A 26,869-nucleotide genomic window follows, 5' to 3' on the forward strand; every position below is an offset into this window, starting at 1 on the left:
CCTTCAGTAAATAATTAAGCTGACATAGTTGCACACAGTATGACGTTTCAGTATATATAGACTAGTTGAACAGTTGCTTCTTCCTTCTACTTGCTATTTTGTCCAGACCTTCATTTTTCCATGTATCTCAAGTTATAACACATTTGTATATACCTAATAACTTCTTTGTAATAATAAAATTTAGGGGCATCATTTCCAATGTTTTAAATGACTTTGAATTGGTAACACTTTTAAAGTATGGGATTTAAAATTGAGACTGATCCATACAATCCTTCTAGTCAGTTGGCATAGTTTCCTGAAAAGATTATTTATACAATTAATATGGCTCAGGCAATTATTTCCTTTTGGTATAGCATAAAATAAATTAAAGGATGGTTAGAATATTAGATGTTTTGTTAAATTAGAAGGGAATCAAATGAGTTAGTTCTTGAGCTATGATAGTAATATCTGTTTTGAAAACAGACAGCTTTGTAAATGGACAAAATGGTCCAAGGCATCTATCAGTTACAGAGCTGATTAACTTTGGATTGGATGAAGAAAGTGACTGGGTTCACGCACTATGATAAGCCATGGTGGCTTATAATTAAGGGTGGAATGCTATGTTGTCTGAACCCAGCCAGAGTGGTTAACAAGCCACTAGTTTTTAAGCTTATCATGTTGTGTGAATCCAGTTTCTAGTTAATGCTGTGTTATACTGTGGCTCTTTTATGTTAATTGATTTATCCTGAAGTACAGTGTGCTGCAGAATCCGTCCCTAAATGAAAGTATGAGTTTCTGATAATTAGGGGAAGGTAAAACATTCTGTTTTCACTTCATAAAAAATTAGTTAGTGTTGCTTGACATTTTGGAAAATATAGTTCCCATGTGCCTACAGGCATCCCTACTACAAGGCTTGGAGGTAGGGTGTCTCCTATTTGTACCTGGAGACTATGTTTCCCAGCAGCACCCCTGAACACTAGGAATCCATACCACTGCTGCTTAGTCATCTGAAGTGAGGAGGCAGCAACAAAGGTTTGAATCCCCATTTTCCAACCTTGACCTGCTCAGTAGTTATTACTTTTGCCTGGATCCATTTCATATTCCTGCTGACTTCATTAGATCCTGATCTCATCCAAAATAGAAGTTGGGTTCCTAACCTCACACTCAGTACTTAACTCTGGTAAATCCTGACACTACACCATTCTACAGAAAACTTGACAGAAACATGTCAATGGCAGCACTTGGTCGTTCTTCTGAATGTGGAGAATAAATGAAATGTCCATCATCTGACAAAATAAGCAACTCAATATGTAACAGCAAAGGGATTTATGAAACCACATAAATAACCTGCCCTGAAAATGGTTAGGAATCAAAACATAGCTCCAAGATACTAATGTACAACTCCTTAGAAACAGCACGTTATGCAAGTAATTTGTCTTGTTTGGGGTCAGTGTTTAAGCAATAAGCTTAATTTACATGTCCCAGAGTTTCATGTGTCTGGCTTTTTATTTGCCCAAGGCTTTTGCTGTTATTCATTATTGACCTTGGGGTGGCTATAACAGATTTATGATCTGCCTTGAAAGTACATTTCTTCTATTGTCAAGGTTGTTGGTAATAATGAAATAAATGTAACACTTCAATGGTGCTTCTTATCTTTGAATGATCTTAAAATGCTTGATAGACTAGAATAGTTGCCATCCTAATCCAGAATGAAAAGCAATAGATAATACTGTTACTGTCCCATATAGTGATTTAAAGTATGGAATCAGTTGTTCACTTGAAACATATGGGTGACCTGAGTAGCAAAGCATTTGCTTGCCACAAAAAAGAAAAAAAAAGGTTAAATCAAGGCTTCTCTGACTTCTTGTACCATGATCTTTAGAACAAGTGCAGTTGAATGTTCAGAATATTATGACCAGGTTGCCTTGTGTGCAAGAACAAACTACAACAACCTCCTCTCTTTATGGAGAAATCTGTTGAAATAAAAATGTAACTCACCATTTCTAGAATCTATTTCTATCCAGCATAATTGAGTAGTGTGTTGTAACCAGCTTGAACAATAACAATGAGCATTCTTTTCAGCTGGATATTTTTGGTGTAGGTCCCCAGAATCTTTCAGGAGATGCAAGGCCTTTTTTCATATTATGTATTAGTTTGAAATGGTATCTTTTCTGCTTTGCTTTTTTGGGAATGAGAACCTCCAAGCATGTGCAGGTTACTCACGCCTCATCACTTGAATATCCAGTGTTAGTTTCCATGTATCTGGGATAAGTGAAGAAGAATTCTAAGCCAGACAGGCATACTTTAGGGTGTACAAAGATTTCTGTTATGTCCAGTTCTTCGTTGTGGCCTCTGTGCATCACACATACGGGTGCTGTGCCTGCGCAGTGCTTGTAGCCGGGAAGATTTGAAAACTTAATGGTTTTGGTGGGAACTCCGCACCCCTCCCCCCAATAGAATAAGAAGACGGAGTGCCCGCCGTTTTCCCAGCCCGCCATTCGCTGCGCCTCGAGCCTTTCATCTCTCAGTTCGTAGCTATATTGTGTATCTTGATCCCCTTTGAACCGTTGCTCTCTGTTCTCTTAGCTTTCTTGTTAAGATTTCCAAGTTATTCATCTCTCCCCATTAGAAGTTTTCTTCACATCTCCCCTTTTTTACCCTCCCCCCCCAAAAATAAAGTTTATTCTCTTCTTACATTTCTTGTCTTCGCTATCTTCTCTTTTTCAATCTTGATGGCTCAATGTGCAGCTTTCCACAGGTGTTCTCAGCATGGGGCCAAGATGTCCCCCACTGATCCGCACAACCTGTGCCTTCTTTGCCTTGGAGAAGGTCACAGAACTGATAAGTGCAGCAATTGCCAGGCCTTCACCAAGCGGGTGTGAAAAAACTGGGAGAACTGCCTGCGCAAGCTTCTCTGGGACCAGGCCTTGGTCACATCTGACCAACTGGTGGCCCAATGCGCTGCACAGTCCTCCTCTTCGGCTGCCCCTCCACCCTGCCCATCGGCTGATGGTGCTGCTCTGCTGGAGGGCAAACACTCCTCTAAGTCTCATCAAAAACAAAAGGAGAAGAGAAGGCACAGCACATCCGACAAGTCCTCTGGTCATAAGAAGCCTAAGAAGGACAAGGCAGACAAGACGGCTCACAAGTCCAAGAAGGCCGATCAGCCCCGTCATCGTGATTTGGGATCGTCTGCCCTGTCGGTCCCGATGGTCGTTTTGGTACCAACACCAACCGGACCGGCTCTTCAACTGGCAATGCAGGTGACCCCACCAGGGTTCCCGCGACAGATCACTCCTTCCTTCTTGTCCTCCCCAGAACATCAGGAGGCAGCCATACTGGGATCAATTTCCGACGGAGAGATCTGGGACTCTCCACAGATGGCTCCCCTGATGGCATGCTCACTTACCCGGCAGCCTTTTCCTGAGGCTTCCCCAAGGGCCCTGCCTCAACAGGTGCGGTACCAACAGTGTGCTTCTGTCCGTCGCTGCAGAGAATGGGTGCAAGCGCCGCATGGATCTGCCCATCGTGAACCATGGACGACTATGCACCATATGGATATTATCCATCAGTACGCCAGTGTACACTGTCTCCGATCCCGAGGGATGCTCCATCGACATCTGCAGCAGTTCAGACCAGGCGGCCTTCCTTGCTGGCTGACTCCCGCTCCAGTCCTCTGCTTCATTACGACTTGGAGTCAGAGGATTCTGATGTAGCATCCACCTCACCGGATACGGTGATCACCACACAGGGTCCCAGCTCACCTGAGGAGTTGTATTCGACATTTGGGGAACTGATGGCGAGATTGGCTAGGTCACTGGAGATCGAAACCCAGTACCACTTTGATCCCAGTACCAATAAGTTCTATAACATTGTGAAGAGAGAACAATCCTCCACCATCATTCTGCCACTCATCACGACGCTTAAAGTTTACATTGCCACAATCTCTCACTACTGTGGCCAGGTGGCTGGCTTATTGGTATTCTCTAACATCCTTATTCGTCGATTCCTTAGAGGCTTACAGAATCTCCAGCCACCAGTTAGATCAATCGTTCTGATGTGGAGCCTCTCTGTTGTCTTTCCAGCGCTCACAAAACCTCCTTTTGAGCCCTTGGCGACTACCAACTTACATCTTTTGTCATGGAAGACTGCCTTCCTTGTTGCTGTCACATCAGCTAGAAGGGCCAGTGAACTCTTTGCACTTCATATAGACCCTCCTTATCTCAATTTGCATAAGGAGAAGGTTGTTCTGCGTACTGACCGGGTGTTCCTTCCGAAGGTCATGTCACCCTTCCATGTCACTCAGGACATTGTTTTACCAGCCTTTTTTCCTACTCCGTCTATGCCCATGGAGCGCTCGCTACACTCCCTTGATGTTCGTCGATGCCTCACCTCCTACAGGTCTTGTACGGAATCTTTTCGCAATACCAGACGTCTTTTCATTAAGTATTCTGAACGTGACAAAGGGTTCCCCATTGGGTTCCAAAGACTCTCGAAGTGGATTGTTCAGACCATTGAACTGGCCTATCAACTCTCTAAACTAGACTTACCTGTCATGCCCAGAGGTCATTCCATGAGGGCTGTTGCAGCTTCCTCCGCCTTCTCTACTGGCATTCCGCTTCATGACATTGCAAGGCGGCCACTTGGGCTACCCTTTGCACATTTGTCAGACATTACCGCCTTGATCTACGTGCCAGACAGGATTGTTCCTTTGGTCGCACAGTCCTTTCTTCTGTTCTTCAGTGATGACACCATCCCGCCTCCGGGTCTGGTAAGCTTGCTAATCACCCATATGTGTGATGCACAGAGGCCGCGATGAAGGAAGGCAGGTTGCTCACTTGTAACTGTCGTTCTTCGAATGGCCATCTGTGCATTCACACAACCCACCTGTCAGCCCCACTCGGTGTCGGTGACTGGATTTCTATGGTACCACGTTTCGCTTGGTTACGTATCCGTAAGGTGTATCTTCATGTACATATATACTTACCTTTAGTGTCTTAAACACTTGATGTGTAATACCTTTTGCTTCCGCTTGGAGGTGAACAGTCGGTCTTCAGTAGACTGGGAAAATGGCGGGCACCCTGCCTTCTTATACTATTGGTGTGGGGAGGGACGCAGAGTTCCCGCCAAAACCATTAAGCTTTCAAATCTTCCCGGCTACAGGCACTGTTCAGGCACAGCACGCATATGTGTGATGCACAGATGACCACTTGAAGAACGACAGTTGCAGATGAGCAATCTGCCTTTCTTCTCCTTCCTCAGATGAGAAATGATATTGTGGCCTTCCTTTAGATGTATTAGACTAATATTTATATTTGTATGCATGTATCTCTGTAAATAAAAAGCAACTGGAAGAAATCTCTGTGGGCATGTTAGTAATTAAAGGTATGACTGTCACTTGATCAAAGACAATCTTAACTGATTACTTGACTGTAATCAGTGTCTTACTCAACTGAACCTACATAGGGATAAGCAACATTGCAGAAGAGAAAAGTATAATTTGTTTTTATAGACAGTGCTTTGTGTCACAGAAGGAGCCATCTTAAAGGTGCTAGCTTGTTTCACGTTCTGTCATCCTAAGGTAGTCCCTCTGGCATTCATGACTGATGTGAATGCTTGTATAAAAAGTTGTTTTTAAGATCTGCTGCCTGGCTATTTGGTGAGGTAGACCTTTTAAACAGATTAATCAGACTGCTCAGTCAACCAAAGCTTGATTCTGATAAGTGATGTGACAATTTTCCAGTGCTTTATTTTTCTGGAAAAAAAATTACATTTCATAAGTTCGTTAGTAATAAGGAATGGATACAAATGCAGTATTAGGCAAAATTGGCAGTTTCAAAGCTGTGGATGAATGGTTGTCATTAGGCATAGTCATTGGGTCAGTAAGTTTTCAGTATGTTTGTTTCCACTTAAGTTTAAACAAGGTAAGAGAAATACATCCTATTGTCTTTATCTTTTTGCAAGTAATCTAATAAAAATGTCTACGTAATACAGCATTTAAATCACATTGACATGGTTTGCATGACATGACAGCCCATTGTGCTTTAATTTACCTGTGGGGGCTAAGTGTTGTGTCAGGCGCCTGCAAGTATCATTTGCATAGCTCAGCAAGCTGTGGCAAGCCAGGTGACCATGGAAACTGCACAAAAATGATACTTGCATTTAGTACTACTTGCATCATGTAGTATTCCTGATGGATGAAAATCTATGTTGGGCTATTCTGACATTTGAACTGTTTCGTTAAGTAAACTTTAATTCTACCCCAAGAACTTAAGGGCATGTACTTCAGTATATCAGGACTAAAAATAAAGAAGGCGTACCTCTTAAAGCTTTGTTTTTATTATTATTATTATTATTATTTGTTTGCTAAATACAAGTAAAATAAACATACTAATTTGATTATTATGTGATTATTATGGAGTCTTTTCCCTTCTGTAATCTCCAGATTTCCTGGACTTCAACTCCCATCAGCCTTACCCAGCATGACAAATAGTTAGGAATGCTGGGAGCTAAGGTTCAAAATATCAAAAAAGGAGGACACCAGGGTAGAAAACTGTAATTTTTCCATTCCAAATCACCTGTGCAATGTGAAATTTGCTAGAAAGTTTTTATATAGAAATTCAAGTTCAATTATTTTTTCAGGTAATTGAGCTCATTAGTTCTGAAATAATGTTTGATCTATATAAATTAATCTGGAATAAGTTTTGGCTTGTGTGCTTCCCTTAATTTAATAATTTGGACTGAATGCCTTTAAAAATGATTTCTATGTGCATTTCAACAGGACAAGGCAAAACCCTAAAAAGAAAAAAAGGGTGAAATTCTTGCATAATTTGAAATGACTCACCTATAGTAGGTGTACTGAAATGTTTACTTGGCAGTATATATGTCAAAATATATGGATTTTTGCCTTTCTTAAAACTTATGCACAAGTTATTTTATTGATAGCTGTATTTTTATATTTGGATTGAATTCCTTTTCACTTTTAAAACAATTTTTCACATGACAGAAATGCACATTGTATTGTTGATACATGTTAACTTGTGCTTGAGGTGGAATATTAATCTAGTACAGAATGCTGCTGTTTTAAATCTGTGCATGTGATGATTCAATTTAAGAGCAGTGTTTCCCAAATTAATTTGACTATGAAACACTTGTGGGGTCTAAATATACTGACCTGGTTTGCACGTAGATACAAACCATGGTTTAATTAACCATGCTTTGTTGAATCATGGGTGATTGTAATGTATATACCCAAAATTATGGGTTAGCTGTGGGTTGCTAACCACAAAAAGAACCTGTGCTTTGTTGATGAGTTGTGAACTGTGGGTTGTTATGTGTAAAACCAGAATTGTGAGTTGTTTATACATTGTTTTGCCAGGCTACAGAGGCAGAAAGCAAGAACATTAAAGCAAAAACAGACAAAAACCAGCAGCTGTACATGGTAGTGCTACAGAGGGGGAGGGGATACTGGGCAGGAAGCAAGCAAAGTAAGGGGGAAAAAACAACCCTTGGGGTTAAATAAATATGGGTTCTTACCATGGGTTTCATGAAAGCAGGCCACTGACAGAACTGAGCCCTACTTGGAAAGGTGGGGCGGGGGCTGAACTCTAGCATTGAGCTACAGTGGTACCTCAGCTCATGAATGCCTCAGTTCACGACCAAATCAGGTTGCGAACAGAAATTTAGGAAAAAATTTTCCTCAGGTCACGAACTCCACATTGGGTGACAATCGCGGGCACACTCGGGAGGGGCAGGAGATGGGTACCATCGTGGTTGTGCTGGGGTGGGAGATGGCTGCGATCGCGCCCATCTTCCCTGCACGAGCGTGCCTGCGATTGCACCCGTCTCCCCCCGAGTGCGCCCGCGATCGCGCCTGTCTTCCCCTCCAAGCGTGCCCGCAGTCAAGACTGTCTTCCCTGTGATTAAAAAATATGTATTTACAGAACAGATTAACCTTATTTACATTTAATCTTACGGGGAAATTTGACTTGGCTCTTGACCAATTTGGGTCACAACCAGAGTCATGGAACGGATTAAGTTTGTTAGCCAAGGTACCACTGTACAACCTTTCCTTTACAGGGCTGACAGCTGCACCCAAGCCTTACAAATTTCTTTACAGATCCTAGAGCTCTTAAAATTAATTTACAAAGTTAGAGCTGTACCCACGCCCTAACAACTAATTTGTTGAACCTAGAGCTGTACCTAAGCCTTAAAAATTGATTTAAAGGTCCTATATCAGCAACCAGGCTGGAAAAAAGAGAAGAAAAGAAAAGCTTCCCTGATGCTTCTGTCTGCTGAGCATATAAGAGAAAGGATTCAAGCTGGCATCAGGTTTGCAGGCTGCCCCTATCACATAGATATGTATAGAATTCAGCAGCAGAGATCGCATGCACACACACACACACACACAGATGCTTGCTGCTGTTGCCTATAGGAAAGTCTGAGCTGAGGTTCCAGAAGTTGCTTTCTGTGAGACTGTCTCCTGGGCCTTGACTCCTGCTGTATACACTAGCCATATGATACAGATGCTGTGCTCTGATAGACCCGTTCCTTCCCAAGGTTGTTTGTAATGGCCTGAGGAGGGGACACGGTTGCTAGTTTGCACAAGCCAATGCAGTTTCATTAAAGCCATGACACATAACAGCCTTTACAGTCTAAATAACTATTCACCTAAGCATTTTTGAAATAAGATCTTAAATATGAAATTGTAGAGTTAAAACTGAACTTTTTTCACATAACCCTTATTCATGTTGCAAAAACCATAGGGTTCTGTGGAATACAGTTTGGGAAAGACTGGTCTGGGGCATAGTCATGTGCAGGGGCACATAAGGTACTACTCTGGCAGTATTTGTAGGTGTTGTTGGAATTATTCAGCTTATGAGTTGCTCAATAGCTGAAGCTCTCAGTGAGCCTCCCAGCTCCGAGTCTCCTGGCATCATCAGAACACCTGACAGTGAGGCAGAATCTTTTCACTTTCACTGGCACTGTAAAGAAGAGAAGAAACAAGAAAAGTCTCACCTGCTGTGCGGAAGAGACTATTTCATACCTTCTTTGATGCACAGTGCTAATAAAAGTTCTGGGGAAGGGGTCTTCGTGCCATTGAGCATCCTGTTCTCTAAAGGGCCAGGAGCACTCGGATCTACTGTGGTCATGATTTGTGGATGCCTAGTAACATTAGTCAGAACTGCTTGCCTGGGGGAAAAAAAATCCATGCATTTTTGTTGTTGTTTGCTTCATTCTCATAAGGGTAATTGACTGGACTTGAGAAAACAGGCATGAGCTTCTTTCATAAACAAACACTCTAGGTTAATGCTCTCCAAATAGATCTAATCTAAAATAGAATTGCTCTCCAGGTTCTTAACCATACAGGCTCTGTGCGTGGACATTAGCTATTTAATCTGAAAAGTATATTACACTTCACTTGTGCTATTGCTATTTTGTCATTGCAAGCTTTTAAGAGTGGATTTACTGAAGTTGTTCATGTGTATATTTGCAAGGAAGCCATCCCAATGCAATGTAGATCTGTAAATCTATTTAACAGTTAATCAATCATTGTGTAAGCAGGAATATAAATACTTCATTCCAGATACTACAATTTTAAGATTTTGTTTCCCTCAAAATAACCAGGGAGGACTATTGGAAAGCTTTATTGCTTATTAGTTGGCCAGCCATAAGAACTGTAACCCTAGAAAAATTTTAAATCCCATGAAATGGGATTGGCACACTGGGTATAAGTAGTACAATCTGATTGAATGCTTGGCTACATGTTACATATGTCTTGTGAAAAGTAGGTACCTGTAAAGTTAAGTTCTGACTGGTGAGATTTCTGAGTTTCCCTGGGTCGAACTGCCAGGCAATCAGAGGAACTTAGGAGAAAGTGTCTGTCTTATTTTATCAGATCTTATTTCCTTTCACAGCTGTAGTAGTTGAGAGGGGAGGAACAATTAGCAACTAAATAAGAGGCAAATGAGCAGAAATGGATCATGGGTGGATAGGGTAAGATGGCCAGTAGTTCCTGCTCCTCTGTACATGTGCCTGCAATTCTCCCCATCCCCTCAATCCCTAAACAACTTGAGACCAGGATATCAGCATGATGGCCTTCTCTCTTCCCAACCTGCCCCATCATGAGGTCATCAGATGGCATGTTTCTGATGCATCCATATGGTCCAGTTGGAGCCCACCCAGGGAAAAACTTTCAACACAGAAGTTCAGTTTCTTTGGAATCTCCTGCCTCTTAAGGTCAGGCAGATGCTGATGTATTGTTTTTGGCACTTCCTTCCTGATCTAACCAGTCACAACTTTTTGATAAACATTTATTGAGCTTGTTTTTTTCATATCTTTTTCACTCTTTTGCTTGTTTTATTTGTCATTATTCACTGCTTAGAATTCTCCATACTGGAATATGCAGCTGTACACAAATCTTGTAAATAGATGAATAAAAATATATAAGACCACGGTCCAAGCTCACTACAAATGTGAGCATTATGAACATGCAACTTTTGACCAACAAACTGATTAATTACAAAATTCACTACTTCTTAATTAATGAATGTTGTATGTAGCCAGACTTATATTGGAAGAAATGTTGACTTAAATGTCAATATATGTTTTGCTGACATCTTTGGTTAATCAGTCATTTCTCTCCCAAAGTTAAGGGACTCATATCATTTTTATTTCTTTTGTTTTTACACTAGTTTGGTGTGCAAGAGAAAGATTTTGTAGTTGAAAGAACTTCTTATAGTCTTAAGAGTCTGAAGGGATTTCAGGAAAACTAAAAGTATAGATAATGAGCTAATGAGACATCCTAGACCCAGACACTAGTTTTGAAGTACACTTCTCCCTCTCTCTCTCATTGAATGTTGTGATCAACGTGGCTATTGCTAGATAGTTGTATATTGATGGCTGGCATGTTGACTTGCAGTTGGCTAGTTGGCTTCAGGTAGCAGATAGGTATACAGTGATTGCTGATATGACTGCTGTATGCATCATGGATGAGGTGTGGCGTAGTGGTAGTGCTGAGTTCTTGCATATTGCTTTAGATCCTGGCTTTTGAGCGTGAGTTGATTAGGTTGATTTAGTTTTCCCACTGTACAACAATGGTAAGAGATGGGGTATAGTCTTCAGGTTTGTGAGCTCCCATCTGTGTCTCTTATGAATTGAGTTCCTTTTCTGACTTCTTAGCAGTGGTTAAGGATTACATCTGTATTGAAAAACAAGATTCCCAGGGTATCTAGAGTGTTTCAGATTTTGGCTGTGATGAGAACACTGTTTAGCATTTGCCATGGTCAAGGTACAATACAGAAACATTTACTCTCCTTTTCCAGCCCAGGGAACACTTTTGTCTCCATGCTCAGAAAGACAAGAGGTTGAGGGTTTCCTTCTCAAAAAGTAGGAATTTTGAGAGAGAAACCATGGAATCATGAAGATCAAAGCAACAAAAGATGCTCCAGGTTTCCTTACTCCATTGTTTCCCTCTCAGTGAAATGAAAGTATGGTGGACCAGAGCACAGAATCCATTTGGATGACAGATATACATTGAGTGAGGTGTAAGGAGGGGAAATTGGGGGTGGGGGTGATGGCTAGGGTATTGACAAGCTTCAGGTACCCCAGAAGCTAGGCGTTGTCCGCATGGTATGTAAGCAATAGTAATAAAAGAATAATCTTGGAGAGGAAGTGGAGTTGGGGATCCAGGTTGTATATGGATGCTGGTTTTTGAGAAGCCATAGGAGTGATTTGCTTTAAACTTTTGCTTTGCGAGCCCAGATGCAATATCGGTTGGATGATAGCTTCAGAATACCACAGACCTTTTGTCTGTGAAGATGAATTCTTATTTCAAAATACCCTTGTAGAAATAACCTCATGCATTCTTGATGGTGTAAACAAGTAAGTTTCCATGGCCCTTCTTTGTGCATTGTGTGTTCAGTTTTGTTACATAAGGCAATCTTTCATATTGGCAGGAGGCATAGAGTTTCCCAGCCATAGCCCACTGAATTATTGTCAGTTGTTAGAACTTAGTTTTTGCCAAGCATCTTCCTGTATCCTCTCATTTGCCTGGCTTGAGCAGCTGTCATTTTCACAATGATATGTATATATATATATAAGAGTATCTGCAGAAGTCTTTCTGTAGCAACCTGATTTCATTTCCTTTATGAGATGTTTAACTTTCATGGGGTAAACTTGACAAGAGAGACCTGATTCCCCTCCTCCTAACTCACGTTATTTGAGATGGCAATTTGAGCATTGCCAAATTAATGATAAACTAGACCATATGCTTGCTTGTTTCTCTAGAATACTGTATTTTGTCTTGAATAAAGTGAATATGAATAGAGTGGCTTTGAAATGCACATCAGTTGCCTGAAAGTAGTACTTGAAGAAATGGCTTAATTGGAAGAGTAGCGGGGCAGAGTAAAAAACATAAAGAGAATCCTGTTGGATCATACCAAAAGCTTGTCTTATGCAGTATCCCATTTCCCATAGTGGTCAACCAGATGTCTTCAGAAAGCATGAAACAGCTTTCCCATGCTACTCTGTGACCAGCTTGCACTTGGTCAGATACTGCGCCTAAAGGTGAAGGTTCCACTTAATTATCCTGGCTAATAGCCACTGCAAGACTAATACTGAATGATTTTATTGAATCACCTTTTATATCCAACTAAGTTAGCAGATGTAACCATGTCTTGTGGCAGTGAGTTCTGTAAATTCTCCATTGCATAAAGTTATATTTTTTTGTGTTCGTTTGTATAGACATGTCGATTTGTACTAAACCTTCCACTAATCAGTTACATTTAGGTGATTTCTAGTTCTAGAATTATGAGGGAGGGAGAAACGTTTCTTGCTATCCAGTTCATCTCAACCATGTATAATTTTATAATCCTCTTTCATAAAGACCCTTCTTTGCCTTTTGTGTTTCTAAACTGGATGACCCTGCTATGTTTTCACCAATCCCTGTAGGGAAGGTGTTTCAACCACTTGATTACCCCTCTATGCATCTTTTCCAGTTTTATGATAAGGGGTGCAAAGACACCTACACAATATTACAAAAGCAACTTCTCCATAGATTTATGCATTGAAGTTACAATACCGATCTTACTTGTAGTCCTTTTTCTAATAATCCCTGACATGGAATTTGCCCTTTTTTGTTGCCATCACTACACACTGAATGGACATTTTTGTTGAATTCTCCACCACAGCACAAGATCTCTACGTGTTAGGATCCCAGCTTAGTTCAGATTCAGCCTTCAGCTCTGGAGAACTCTGTTGAAGGATAATAGAAGCAACAAAAGCAAAGCTGAAGTACTTCTAAAACTGCAAAATAGGTTGATGACAGTGAAGAATGAAATATTGTACTTCTGTTTTAGATAAAACCTTTTTATTTTATTTTTGTATATACTTGTTTTGCACTTCAGCTCTCCTTTTCCATTTATTCTGAAAGGTATGCAGTAGGAGTGTTTTTATATTTATTTATTACATGTATAGCCTGCCTTTTTCTTTTTTAAAGAACTCAAAGTAGCTTACATAATTATTTTCTTTCTGCTCTCAATCTGATCTCTGCAACAATAACTCTGTGAAGTAGGTTGGGCAGCGGGTCTGTGATTGGTCAGTCAGGCAGTTGGTTCCATGGCTGTGTGGGGACTAGATCACCTGGGACCCAGATCCATCCTCATAACCACTATACCACACTGGATTTTAGGACTGTGGAAGTAGTGAAAGAATGAATGAGAGCAGATTAATCTGTTGAGGGAGACACATGTTGACTGTGGTTATTTGTATGTTTACCTTCAAGGGATTTTATCGTTTACTGAATTCAATGGAATGTATAGGTGGGAATTACTCCAGAGTAGGCATGCATAGGATTTCATTGTGAATATATCATATTAAACTGGTAAAATACCAGAAATGTGCTTTGATGTACATTAACGTCTCATCAAACATAAAATTCCTGTAATTTTCATACTCTCATTTTGTAGCATGAAACTCGAAAGATGCCATTTTCAGATGAACAGTGACAAAGTATAGAACTAGGCAATGGCTGTAATATAATAAACAACAAGAAATCACATTAGTAGATTTCTTGAAGCAGCAAGTAAATCATTAACTGGTTGTATTTTTGTGGGTTAGAAGGAACGTAAAAATATTGTGCTTGCATCTCTCTCTCTCTCTCTCTCTCTCTCTCTCTCTCTCTCTCTCTCTCTCTCTCGGTCCATCTCTGCTGCTCAGGGAAGGACAGTTTTGGTGGTGACAAGACTGCTGTGCAGAAAAATTTGAGGGAAGTTTGCCTTCAAGGTGTTCTATGCTTTCTCAGCCTATAATTCTGGAATTGTGAAATGCTGACTCTGGAGTGAGTTGCGTGATATGAAATACTATGTGCAGCAAAATACAGTTCATAATGTTCTATGCGAATGAAGAGACTGTTGCAGTTATTGCAGTACATGCACCTTGCTACCTTTTTTTTGGGATATGACAAAATACTTTAAACCTTGAGATGTGGTATTTGGAGGAAGGAGTTGGAGTAAAGGAATGCCTTGGATACTACTGTGATGGGTCCATTACAGTTTCTGAGTTGCTGCTGTTTCCCTGTGGTGTCTCTTACATTTGGGACAGTGTTATCTGTGTGAAGGTTATGTGGTTATGAACTTCTCTCTTGCAGTTGGGGAACTATGTATCCAGTTGCAAGTTTTTTACTGAAACAGCAACCACAGACCAATTTGAACATCCTTTGACCAGGTTTTCAGAAAACCACAGCCATTTGTGTGTAACATCAAAGACAAATGAGTGGCTTATTTAATATCTTACACAAATAACATATTATTGACCAAAACTTGATTTAAGATACAGGCTTATTCAAGTGGCTGTTCTAAAATATAGGTAGGTAGCATGATGCCTTCCAGATGCTTTGGATGAGAACTCCCATCAGCCCCAGTCAGTATGGCCAATGCTCAGTAATGATGGGTTTTGTTATCTGAAACATCCAGAAGGTCATGGTTCACTTGCTCCTGTTCTAAAATGACTTAAATAGCTGTGTCCTTTAAATAAGACATACTGCTTTGCTTTTAACTTATAACATGTGAACATATTTACAGAGATGTACTGGATACCAGTGAGCTCTGCTTTAGGAAAGGCTATGAACTTCCCCATTGTTTGCGTAACATGAGGAAGCAAAATACTTAAAGTTTCACCTCAGGAAACAAGGTTAAACTAAGCATGAATTACACTTGGAATTTTAATACAATGGAATGAGTAACTCAAACTACAGATAATTTAGATTAAAAACCCAGTGCCCGGGGAATATCTAACCAGCCTGGCTGGTAATTAGTTCCTAGGTTTGTTAATTTTCAAGAAGTGGAAGATACTGCAATGTTTGGGAACTCACTGCAGATTCTTGACAATGGTTCTGGAACACAACTTCCTTTGTATCTTCTGCACATCTCAACCCTCTTTAGTGGAAAGTTGCTCCTGTGGGAGAGCAGAAAGGAAATGGAGCATGTGTGTTAAAATTCAAGTCAGAAAGATACGTGTTATAGGAGAAAATCAGCAATTTGTGAACAAAGAAACAAGAAATGACTTTGGGAAATGGCTAGAAGGATGCTGTGATGTGGTGCAACATACCTTGTGCTCCAGGACAAACTGGATTAGTGACGTGAGCTAGAACAAGGGCTTTGCAGAGGATAATTTCTGAGAAACTTCAGGAGAGTGAAGCTGTAGTCTGATTGTGGAATTAGGACAACAGCTGTCAGGAGCTGATATGTACTACTTCTGGAATTTTCAAAACTGTGGCCTGTTTTCCAAGGAGCTGTAGAAACATATTTCATACTTCTGAAACTCAACTTATTTACCACTGTAAGAACATGGAAAACATTGTGCATGATTTAGAACATAAAACTATATTCTTTTGATTATGAGATTTGAATAAAATAAGATGTTTATACTTTTAAACAAGAATTACCAATGTATTCTTGCAAGTTGCTTCCCACATCCTTAAAATGTGTACAAATATTTCAGGTTTTATCCATTAGGAAATGAAGACTAGAATAAAAGTTGAAAATATAAATCCTCAATATGATAATAAACAAAAGCAAGGCTTTATTATCTGGGCTTGGAAAGGTGGGGCTTAGATCCAAAGAGCTGTGTGATTGATTTTGGATATCAAAGAATCAATCTTGGGCTTGTTTTCTCAAGCAACAGCTCCCCCCCCCCCCCCGTAAATGTGTTTTGAACCAGGGGAATTGTAAAAGTAGTTTATTTATTTATTTATTTATTATTTAGCAAACTTATATGCTGCCCCCTTCGCATAAGCCTGCCATTTTTAAAAAGTGTGTGTGTGAGTGATCCCATGTTTCACACTCAAGCTCTTGAGAAATACCTAAAGCTGTTCTTTGGATCCTGGCCATTATGTAGGCCTCAGCATTATCATGCGGAAACAGAGCATATTCTATTTTTAGAGGAAAATCTGAGAAAATAAACATCCTTAGAACACAATTAAACAAGTAGGAGTGCATTTAGATATTCAGTTAAACTTTGTAACAGCAAGTTATTCTTTTGTAATACATCATCATATGCAGGCTTCAAAGCTATGTACCTTTATCTGGGTATGAGACCAATTGAACACAATGAAACTTGCTTCTGAGTAAATTGGCAATGTTGTAGTACAAATATCAGTAACAAATAACTCATCCTATGTTTACATATTATTTACTTCAGTGTTCTTCTAGTAGTTATACCTACTGTTTCTGAACTTAAACCTTTTAATTTTGCATCTAAGACATTTGCTGCTTTGTGAATTGCCCATAACAATATTTCTTTAAAACATTGTTTTTAGGAGTGTTTCAATCATTCTTTCATGTGTTAAAGCATTCTTTCAACCCTTCCCTGCCCGAATGTCTAACGTGTTTATTCAGGGAGTGATGATGAAGTTTTCTCATTCTTCCCCTGCAATGTTGACCCAAGACATCTTGATGCTAGAACTGAGTCTTATTTTTTCTTCTCAGGCCAACACCTGAACACACAGAAAAAATTACAATAGCTTATACAAATTATAAATCATAAGACCTGGTTAAACAAAGCCCCAGTAATTTATTTTAATGCTGTGTGATAGAGGACAGTCTTAACCTTTTGTCAAAAGGATTTTAACTTTGGCACCAGGTAGGCCGCAGTGGACATCACTGAAGAGGCCTTTCTTGTTGCTACCATCTAAGCTTCACTTGAAGCTGGATGCTGGAGACAGGCCCAGATGCAGATTGTAGGGACTGGGTAGATAGAAGTCAGGAGAAGGGTTCCATCAAGTATTATTGTCCAAAGCTATGTATGTCTTTATAGGTTAAAATATTAATTGTGCTTGGAAATGTATAGGCAGCCAATGCAAGCAGGCCAGAATCGCTGCTGTGTGCTTGGAGTTGTTGTTCCCTGTTACTAATCTGGCTGGTGCATTTTGCACACGCTGCAGCTTTTGAACTTTCTTCAAGGGCAGTCCCACATAGAGGGCATCACAGTAACCTAGTTTAGCGATTAACAGAGCATAGGTTACTGAAACTAAGCTTTGCATGTCTAGATAGGGGCATAGCTGAGTTGCTAGCTGTGGCTGGTAGAAGACATTCCAGTGCACCGAGGGCACCTGAGCCTCAAGTGACAAAGATGCGTCTAAGAGTATCCCTACAAACCCACTCCTTTAGGTGGAGTGCAACCAGAACAGGTCAAACATCCACCATCTGTTCAGAGGACCACTGCTTCTCACAAAGAGGTGTTAATCATCTTCCTGAACCAGCCTGCTGTTCCCTCGCTGCAGTTTTTTATTAGCCCTAAGGAATAAGATTTCAGAGTTGAGGTGATTGTATGAACCTGTGCAAGCACGGTGTCAGCAACCTTGAGCTGCACCAACTGAATCTCACTTAATAAACAGGCTAAGTATAATAATTGACACATTGCTCCAAAGACGTAAAGGACTTAGAGTATAATATATATATAGAGAGAATTGAATATGATTATATTCAGAAACAGTGAAAAACATTTCTACAAAGTGCTTGTTCAACAGTGAACCCTTGTACTGAATCCTGTGTTCAAGTGTTATTTTAAATCCGTGATTGCACCTGTGAAATGGTCATTTGCCATTCTAAATGTCAGCACTATCTAATGACTGTATATTTCACTATCTTGGGTCATGTTAGTCAATGTTGCTGTTAAATTTTCACTTGGCTGTATTTTTTTTAACATGCCCTATCTAGTAGGCACTGGATGAAGGGGTGTAGGAATTGGTATGTAAGGTTCCACTTTTAGGAGACCAGCAAATGTATCTCAAACATGCCACTTAATCAAAAAATTGAACAGAATCATGAATTTTCCAAGTTCATTGAGCAATAACAACTATGCAATTGCCAGTGAACTAACAAACTGCTGCTATGATGAAACCTGCTTCTCAGTTTTTATGTCTGAATACTTTCAAAATTCCTGCAAGAAAATGCTGCTGTCTAAAGAAAGGAATACTGTATAACAATAAGGATATGAGGAGATGGAAAATGACAGAGTCAAGACATCTTATTTTCCCTTTAGAACAGTTTCTGTTTTTCAAAATTAATTTCATTTGTTTTTTCACAATGTTCTATTTTACCTTTCTGGACAGCAGTTCAAGCTAACTGAAATGAATGTGGTTGTGTTTCTACTGGTGATTTCCTTATTTGGTTTGAGATGATTTGATGTTATGCGTATGGTGGTTGGAGTTGCTTCTTTTTATAAAATCACTTTGTATTTGGCACTTTAGATCTGCTGAACAGGTCCCCACACAGGGAAAAAGCTCTAAATGGAAACTCAGCCAATTAAACAAAGTCAGCTGGGATGAGCAAAATCACTTTAAAGCAAGCTCTGCAAATCCTTTATATGAGCTGACCCCAACCAGGTGCACACCAGATGTTTTGGACTACAACTCCCATCATTTCCACCCAGCATGGCCCATGGCCAGAGATTATTTAGACTAGAATTACAGTCTAAACATCTGAAAGGCCCAGGTTGGGAAAGGTTACACAATATCATAAGCTCCAGGATTTTAAAAGATTGACATTTCTGAAGTGGCAGTGGCATGGAATCTTCCCAGTTCCAACAGGAGATATGAAGGCCTGAAGGCAAAGCCTGGTTGTATGTAATAGGGTAAAATGATCTGTATCAGGTGTCAGTTTCCCCAGTTCCTCTTAAAGATGGTGATTTCAGAGATCCTTTTTCTCATGCTGTCATTGTTTCTAGTACGTTTGCAGACCAATTATTTGTTTCTTCCTGGTGAGGCTTTTGTTTCAAGGACATTTCCTTTTCTCAAAACTGCTTCTGAATCTTATGTATAGGTTTCATCTAGCTCCAACTATTGCTATTGCAGTAGTCAAGGGGAATGTGTTGCTTGATTATCACATACCTCTTAGCCCCTGATTGTGACATGATGGGTCACATCACTGTGATTTTGTAAAATTTTATTTTTCTGCTTTTCTTCTGAGCTGCAATTCTAATGTTAGATTTCTCATGCAACAGGAATGGTAGAAAAAATGGCTAGCCCAGGTTTTGCAACCTGGTATTTGTAAAAAGAAAATTGCAATCCAAACCTTAACCTTTCATTTTTAATTTGCTTAATTCCAGCTTTTCTATTATACAAGATTGGAGTGATAATCATTTGGAAAGTACTTATCCCCAAAACAAAATCTGTCCCTTGCATGAAGGCAAAGTATTACACTCTGATTATTCACTCAGGTTTTGTGGGTAGATTACACTGAATATGAAACTAAGGTAAAGCACACTTTTTTATTTGGATCAGGTAGAAAGACCTGATGTTTGCCATACTGATTCTTTTGGTGCAACTTCTGAAAAAAATGTAGAAGAATAGGTTGCAAGGTGAGTTTCCACAGAGGATAAAGAATGAGAATTGTTTGCTTAAACAAACAGTGGAGGAAAAGATGGGAAAATGGCATTAGAAGTACTGCTCTCCTACCGCCCACCTGGCTGATACACAGGCTGGAGGCATGTTCTGTGTGTACTATCATTGGCTTAGGCTCATGGGAAACAAAATTGCAGGCTTCTTCCTGAACTGTGTGAAATTCCACAGTGCCTCTATTAATTTTTTCTTTCTTCCTTGACTCACAGAGGAACTTCAGTGCATGCCCGATAGAAGTTGCATTATTAATACAAACTCTTTCCATATGCAGCATCACAATAAAACTTTGGGCGATTTCAGTGCAGTAAAATTCCTCACCAGGACCCTGTCTTAGTATTTGTTTTTGGCTGAATGCTGCTCTGCTGCTTTTGGTTGGTGGCAAAAATAAATGTTCTTCAGAAATGTTTTTTCATAATTAGGGAGACAAGTTATAAGATTACAGTTTTTGTCAAACCCTAAGTCCAGGAAATTGAATCTAGAGATTATGGAGATGTGTTTCAGCATTTCACATACCTGCTACCAAGAATAATGTCTTTTTCTGAAATGTCTGTAATGATATGAGAATGCTTCCCTTTTATGATGCATCTGTAAGTGATAGGAAGGGTAATTAATGCAACACATATTTTTTCTAAAAGCAGTGAGGTGTTGACTTGACACTAGTATCCATACCAAAAGAAATAGGTACTACTCTGCTGGCATTTGGAGGGGGTGAGGTTTGACTACTCAGCACCCTCCTTCAAAATTTCTGCTTTTCTGTTATGGGTGAGTTGATCAGTTTATTTACAGTCCATGTAAGTTTTGCATGTGTGCAATCATAAGTCCTTTCCATGATCTTTTTGCATTAGAAGAAAAAAACACTGAAAATTCTACATTAAAATTGTAGGAGTTTTCTCCTAAAATATGCATTTTTGTATGCTTTTCCACTGTTGCAACCTGATCCCAGCCTCTCTCTCTCCCTTCCCAGCAAATCAAGAAGTTTCTAATTGTAGTTTTTTATTACGTTCAAGCTGTCTAGCCAGGGCTGGCTTTGTGACGTGGAGAATATCAAGTTTGTTAACAAGAAGCATCTATCAAGTTAATGAGCCCTCTAATTGTGTAATTAGTTCTACCCATGTGAGAAGTTGATTCCAAATTGAATTCCCCTTCTCCTTTCCCTACCAAACTGAGTTGGCACCACCTTCAGGGAGGGTTTCACTATTTGGGGGCAAAAAGGTGGGAACACTGGATGTTACTTAATCAGTCCACTCATTTGACTTGACATTGAGTTACCAGGCTAATTAAATGACATGCCTCCCTGCCCCTCCCTGTTCCACAGTGTTTTCTTCTGAACTAGAGGTGGTCTGGTTCTCACCAGCCACTTGGCTTATCTTGACGCTTGTTGGCTTTAGCAATTCAGCCAAGCATTCCAACCCCACTTCTTCTTTCGGTTGAGATCCAGAGTCTGAAGTATCCACCTTGGAATGCTGTATTTTGGGAAAAGTGGGCCCAATCCCACCATCACCTACAATGTGCATTTTTAAAGCCAAGAATTACATTGTAATATTTGAAGTGTGCAGTATGAAGGATAATGCATTCCACTCTACATAATAGTATGGGAAATGTGAATAAGGTCAGTCTGCTTTAAAATGAAGATCAAATGAAATTCTCCAGGATTGCCATGTTTCACAGAATATATACTTGATCAGTGTGTCATTGCATGAGAGCAGAAACACTGAAAACCGCATATCTACCTGCTGAGCCCTCTGAGACCTTTCTTTCTCTTGCTTCCTATTTCCCTTCCCACTGAATATGAAGTTTCTGCCTTCAATGCTAAAACTAGAATTGTAGCAGAACTGAGCAATTAGTTGCTCAGCAGTGCTGCAGGTGCTACACAAATGTCCAGAACTGCAATGAAAATGGCTAAGCCTCTTTAAGATAGATATGGAAAATTGCAGCTGCTGTAATCAGAACTGTTCCCTGATTACTTTAAATTCTCTCTAGATTTCTGTTCTAATCTGAATTACAATTTGAGTGTACTGTAAATGAATTTGTAAATTGGAAGACCATGTTGTAACTTGCCCCATTGGGAGAGCTCATGGTTCTGTTCTAATTAAACTGATAAGGGATCTTGAAATTGTGGTGCTCAATAAAAATTGTAGCCCAGTCTGTGAAAAGGACAAATTCCATGTTGGAAAAGATATCAAAAATAAGTCTGCCAATATAATACCTTTATATAAATATAGTTTATTTATTTATTAGATTTGTTTGAAGGCTGCCATTAGCATCATGCTCTCTGGTGGCCATTACAATAAAATGTAGCTATATGTAGCTACACTTGGAATATTGATTCCAGTTCTGGTTGCTGCATCTTAGAAAGGACATGTAGCACTTGTAAAGATCAGAAAAAGGCAGCCAAATGATTAGAAGTCTTGGAGCAACTTACCAGTGAGGAGACATCTTTGGGGCTCTTTAGCTTAGAAAAATGAGTAAGGGGAGATATGATGGAAGTGCAAATTTTTATGCATGGTGTGGAGCAAGTGGAATAAATTTTCTTGTCTCCCATGATTCTACTACTCATCATAATACAATAATCTGATGAAGTTGAATGGTGGGAGATTGAGGACAGAGGAAAGGAAGTACTTCTTTACACAGTGTATAGCTTAATCAATTTGCTACCATAACTCATAGTGATACCCACCATTTTGGATTGTTTTAAGGGGATAGTAGACAAATTCATGGAGGATAAAGCAATAAAATGCCTTCAAGTCATAATGGCTATATATTACCTCCAACTTTTGTGAAAATACAGCTCCGAATACAAGTTGCCAGGGTACATGAGCAGGTGGATATTATTGTACTCATGTCTTATTTATGTAATCTGGTTGCTGAGAAAGCTATACATTGAACATTCTGGCTGATTTTTAGTTTAGTAGAAAGTAAGCAGCACTGAATTCTCTCAATAAGTGAAGGTGAAACAATATGAATAATTTTGATGTGATTTATTTGGTATAGTATGTTCCTGTTCCTTCAGATGTAAGAGTGCTGTCAAGGCAGAGTTATGAAGCCTCAGACTGCAGCTATGACAATGCTAGATAAGCACAGTATCAGTAGAGGCAACTCAGCACCGACATGGGCAAACAAGCAAGACTGGATAAGAGGCAAAAGGCTGAAGCAGCTCTAAATAGGTATGGGCAACTTACAGCTTTTCAGGTGTTGTGGGCTACAGCTCCCATCACCTCTCGTCAGCATTGGCTATAGTGTGGGATGATGCACCTGCATCAAAACATCTGGAAAGCAACAAGTTGCCTACTCATTTTATAGACAGTGAATGGAGGGATAAGAATGCTTTAGGTTCATCCCTCTTTGGAATATCTGCCACCTTCTCACTCTGGTTCCATCTTGGTCTCCACCTGTCATATTTTGCCCTCAACCTTAACGAGTGTTGGGTTGGTACAGTTCAGAAGGTGAAAATAGAAACTGGAAAATGACACAGTGAACCCCAGAAAGCTTAACAATCATCACCACCAGAGCCTCTCCCATTTGTTTGGTAAGAGATTTGGGCTGTTTTAGGGGTTGAAAAACAAAGTGTTCAATCTATTTTAAAAGGTGCTGCTTTCCTCAATAAGCTTATTCCTGTGCACCTTCCCACCCCCCCCTTTTTTTTTTTTTTGGTTTTTATCATGGTTTGATAGAAAAAGCTGGATATGGCAGGTTGTTATTTATTGCTCTGGTGGTGTTTGTAGGAACCCAGCCGAAGGTCTTGAAATTTAGTGCTGTGATCCTGGATCATCCTATGAACACACATATATCAAGAAGCCAAGGTCTGCTACAAAGCTGCTGGCCACTCTTTCCATCTGTCCATTTTGGCAATACTATTGCTAGAGAGTAATGCTAGCTATTCCAGCAAGGGCGTGTTCAGCTGCATATCAGGAGCGCTATATTGTATGTGCCACCTTCTGCCAGCATTGCTCTGCAGCAATCTTTGTGTAGGAGGATGAACAAAGAAAGGAAGAATAAATATTTGTATCTTTTTAGATACTTCAGTTCTGACTTGAGTCATAGTACTTGCAGCTTGCTTACCATACGTAACATTTTGCAGAGTTAGTGAAAGTGATTCTCCTATTTAGGTGCATAGTAGGCTTCTTCAGACACAATGGAAAGATGAAGCTGGTTCAAGTGTATGAACCTGGAATCTTTCGGAAGAGCTGCTTGTGTCACTGGAGATGTTGCTTGCCTACTGGAGGAATCTTTTGAGGATCTAGAGCTCAATGCCATGGAACTATCCATGTCAAGAGACCTAGGAGAGCCTTGTCCCACAAGCAAGAGGAAAGTTCTACTTCAGAGACAAAGAATGAGTGGCCACCTAGTCCCGGAGACTGTCATACCTCAAGAGGCTATTCAGTAAGATTTGTTTAAGAGCTACCATGCCCTGTAGAAGGAGGCAGGAACATTCCAGGAGGAAGCCTTATAACATGCTGCTACTGAACCTTGGATGGGACTCAGGAGCTCTGGCAATATAAGCCTGCATTCTTAGAAAGTGGACTGATCCAAGAGAAGGTTCACAAATACAGAACTCTGGTTGTGCAAGTGACAACAATTATCTGTGTCACATGCAACATAAGCAAAGGCTGCAAGTTATGTGCCCAAAGGAGAGACTCCTCTTGTGCGGCGGTCATGTGGGGCTTAGTAAGCATCACGTGGACTCTTGGTACATTCCCCAGGAAGTCAGACTCATGGCCTTGAGAAAGAGGGCCAGAGTCTGGGGAGCCAAGCCAAGGATAAATTCTCACCCCAAAACAGATTCCTTACACATCCCTCACTCCATTACTTGTGTTTTTAATTTTTTAATGATCTCTCTCTCTCTCTCTCTCTCTCTCTCTCTCTCTCTCTCTCTCTCTCTGCTTTTCTGTGTTCCATTGCACAACAAAAAGGGTGCTAGAATATAGCAGAATTGTAACAATACATGAACTTCCCATAGCATGATTTCCAGATAATAGCACACTTTGCTTCATCTTTAAATAGCCGTAGAAATGGTTGCAAAGCATGCAAGAAACGCATCATGTAAAGCACCCACAAAGTACTAATCGGGCCCACATGATAAATGCCTCATGTAGTGAAGCCCTTAGCCACCTTTGCAAGATACGGATAATAATAATTCCCTATCATAGGTTAATTATAAGGATTACAGAAGGATACTGGGCTGGATCTGGATTTAGTCATGCTTAAATGGATAGGGTGATTTTTACCTTGGATCAGCTCATGGGTGGCAATGAGGGGTTTTTGTTGTTCTCCATTTTGCAGGCTAAATATGATTTGCCTGAATGGCAATACTTGTTGTTGTAACACTTGTTAGTATCCTGATTTGGCCCTTCTGCTCTTACAACTTCAGTGGCTCTCTTGCTGTTGGGCCCTGTCAGACAAATTAACTTATGATCCATTTCTATAAACATTATTGATGGATAAATAGGATACACAGTGTCTTAAACAGGAATGGAGTAAGGAACTGGATTGTCCCATTTTGCTTAATGGATAGTTGCCTTGCTAGCTCCATCTGATGTCTGTGGATCTCAGTTTGCATCTTATTTAGAAAAACCTAAAACCTTTTGTTTTTATTGGACAGCATATTAAATGTCTCTTTAATAAGGGTCTGTCTGTCTCAGATATTTGTTGGAGGTATAATGCAGCTAATACATACCAGCATATGTTTGGGAAAGGCCTAGGATGTGCCCCCTTTAAAAGGAGATTATGCTGCTATTCTTTGTCATGGAACACTTCTTAATATGTAGATGCACCTTTAAATTATCTACCTGCTTCTTGGAAGTTAACATATGATCACCACAAATGTATTCTCTGTCCTTCTGATAGCTAAAGGCTGATAGTACAACCTTGGAAAGATAAACATTGACCTCCTTTAATGTGATGGACTAAAGACCTGACTATGCATTCATATTTGATCAGGTAGTTGACTTAACATTGGGTAGAAAGCTTTATGTATCCTAATCTCTGTTTTGGCCTGGACAGTGCCTGGGGGTAGAGCTATTACCAGTGATAAGTGCTAAGGTGGGACAAGAGAGACTGTATGAAATGGTTTTACTGAGGCTTTTGTAAATTGGGAATGTGCCATCTCTTGAACTTTAGTGAAATAATGTGGATTTCACACACAGACCTGCTTTGCAAATAAATTTATTTAATGGATTAAACAATGCTGTTGAGAGACAGACAATGTAGAGTTTTCATACACGCACACTCCTTCAGAGTTCTAACTCTAGTTTTGTCTAAACTCTGGGTTGTTTCTTCTCTAGCAAAGAGGTCCAGGTTTGAATGTTAGATCGAACAACCCAGGAACAGGGTTGGTTTAAGCTGATTTCAAGCTGAAGTGGTGAGTCTACCTCAGACAGCATGCTCACTTGCTTTTGCCCAGTCTTTGGCAAAACTATTTGTGGTTTAAGCAATCCATGGATTGATGTTATGAGCAAACTTTGCCAAAAAGTTCTGTAAAATCTTTTGAATGACTGAACGTTATCAGTGAGCATGAGGAGCCTAAACTGATAAGAATAAGGAATTTCTATATGGTTGCAAAAATGTTTATTTTTGGAAACTGCAATCATTGCAATATAAACTTACTCTGCAATTACCAAGCCTGTTTAGTCAGATGTAAGAATCTGCATGGTTTACTTTTTGGTGAATGTTCATAGGATTGCAGCTGTGCAGCACACAATAGGAGCTCTGAGGTTGTGTGGAGCCTACTGGCAGGAAGATTCTACAGCTAAGCATTAGTTTGGGTGGGAGCCTCTCCTCTTGTTCCCTGCATCAAATGAATGGGGAATTGCCTAAGAAGGCAATAAAGCAACACCATATAAATGGACACAGGTTGCACTTTATCTCGGTGTGGGCAGCTTGTGGCTCTGCAGTTGTTTTGGCCTATAGTGCTCATAATCTCTCACATTAACTATCCTGTCTAGGCCTGATGGGAGTTGTGAATGGAAACATCTGGAAGACCACAAGTTTGCCCAT

At 40.0% G+C, this 26,869-nt stretch overlaps 2 protein-coding genes across 3 annotated transcripts in view; both read left to right on the top strand.

Annotated features, from left to right (window-relative positions):
• CPEB4 (cytoplasmic polyadenylation element binding protein 4) overlaps positions 1–26,869 on the top strand; it is an 84,261-nt gene that overhangs the window by 25,868 nt on the left and 31,524 nt on the right. The window lies entirely within an intron of this gene.
• On the top strand, positions 25–25,047 carry LOC123035786. The gene is made up of 2 exons (XM_044454374.1): positions 25–6,399; positions 25,036–25,047. The coding sequence occupies exon 1, from the start codon at positions 3,515–3,517 to the stop codon at positions 4,796–4,798; it is 1,284 nt and encodes a 427-aa protein (XP_044310309.1). The 5' UTR covers positions 25–3,514; the 3' UTR covers positions 4,799–6,399; positions 25,036–25,047.

The sequence above is a fragment of the Varanus komodoensis genome, unplaced genomic scaffold (genome assembly GCF_004798865.1).
Source record: "Varanus komodoensis strain SLA01 unplaced genomic scaffold, ASM479886v1 scaffold7_3, whole genome shotgun sequence".
Classification (NCBI taxonomy): domain Eukaryota; kingdom Metazoa; phylum Chordata; class Lepidosauria; order Squamata; family Varanidae; genus Varanus; species Varanus komodoensis.

Bases quoted from the DNA above. Each gene is read 5' to 3' on its own strand.
- LOC123035786 (XM_044454374.1), top strand. From the start codon at position 3,515: ATGGACGACTATGCACCATATGGATATTATCCATCAGTACGCCAGTGT.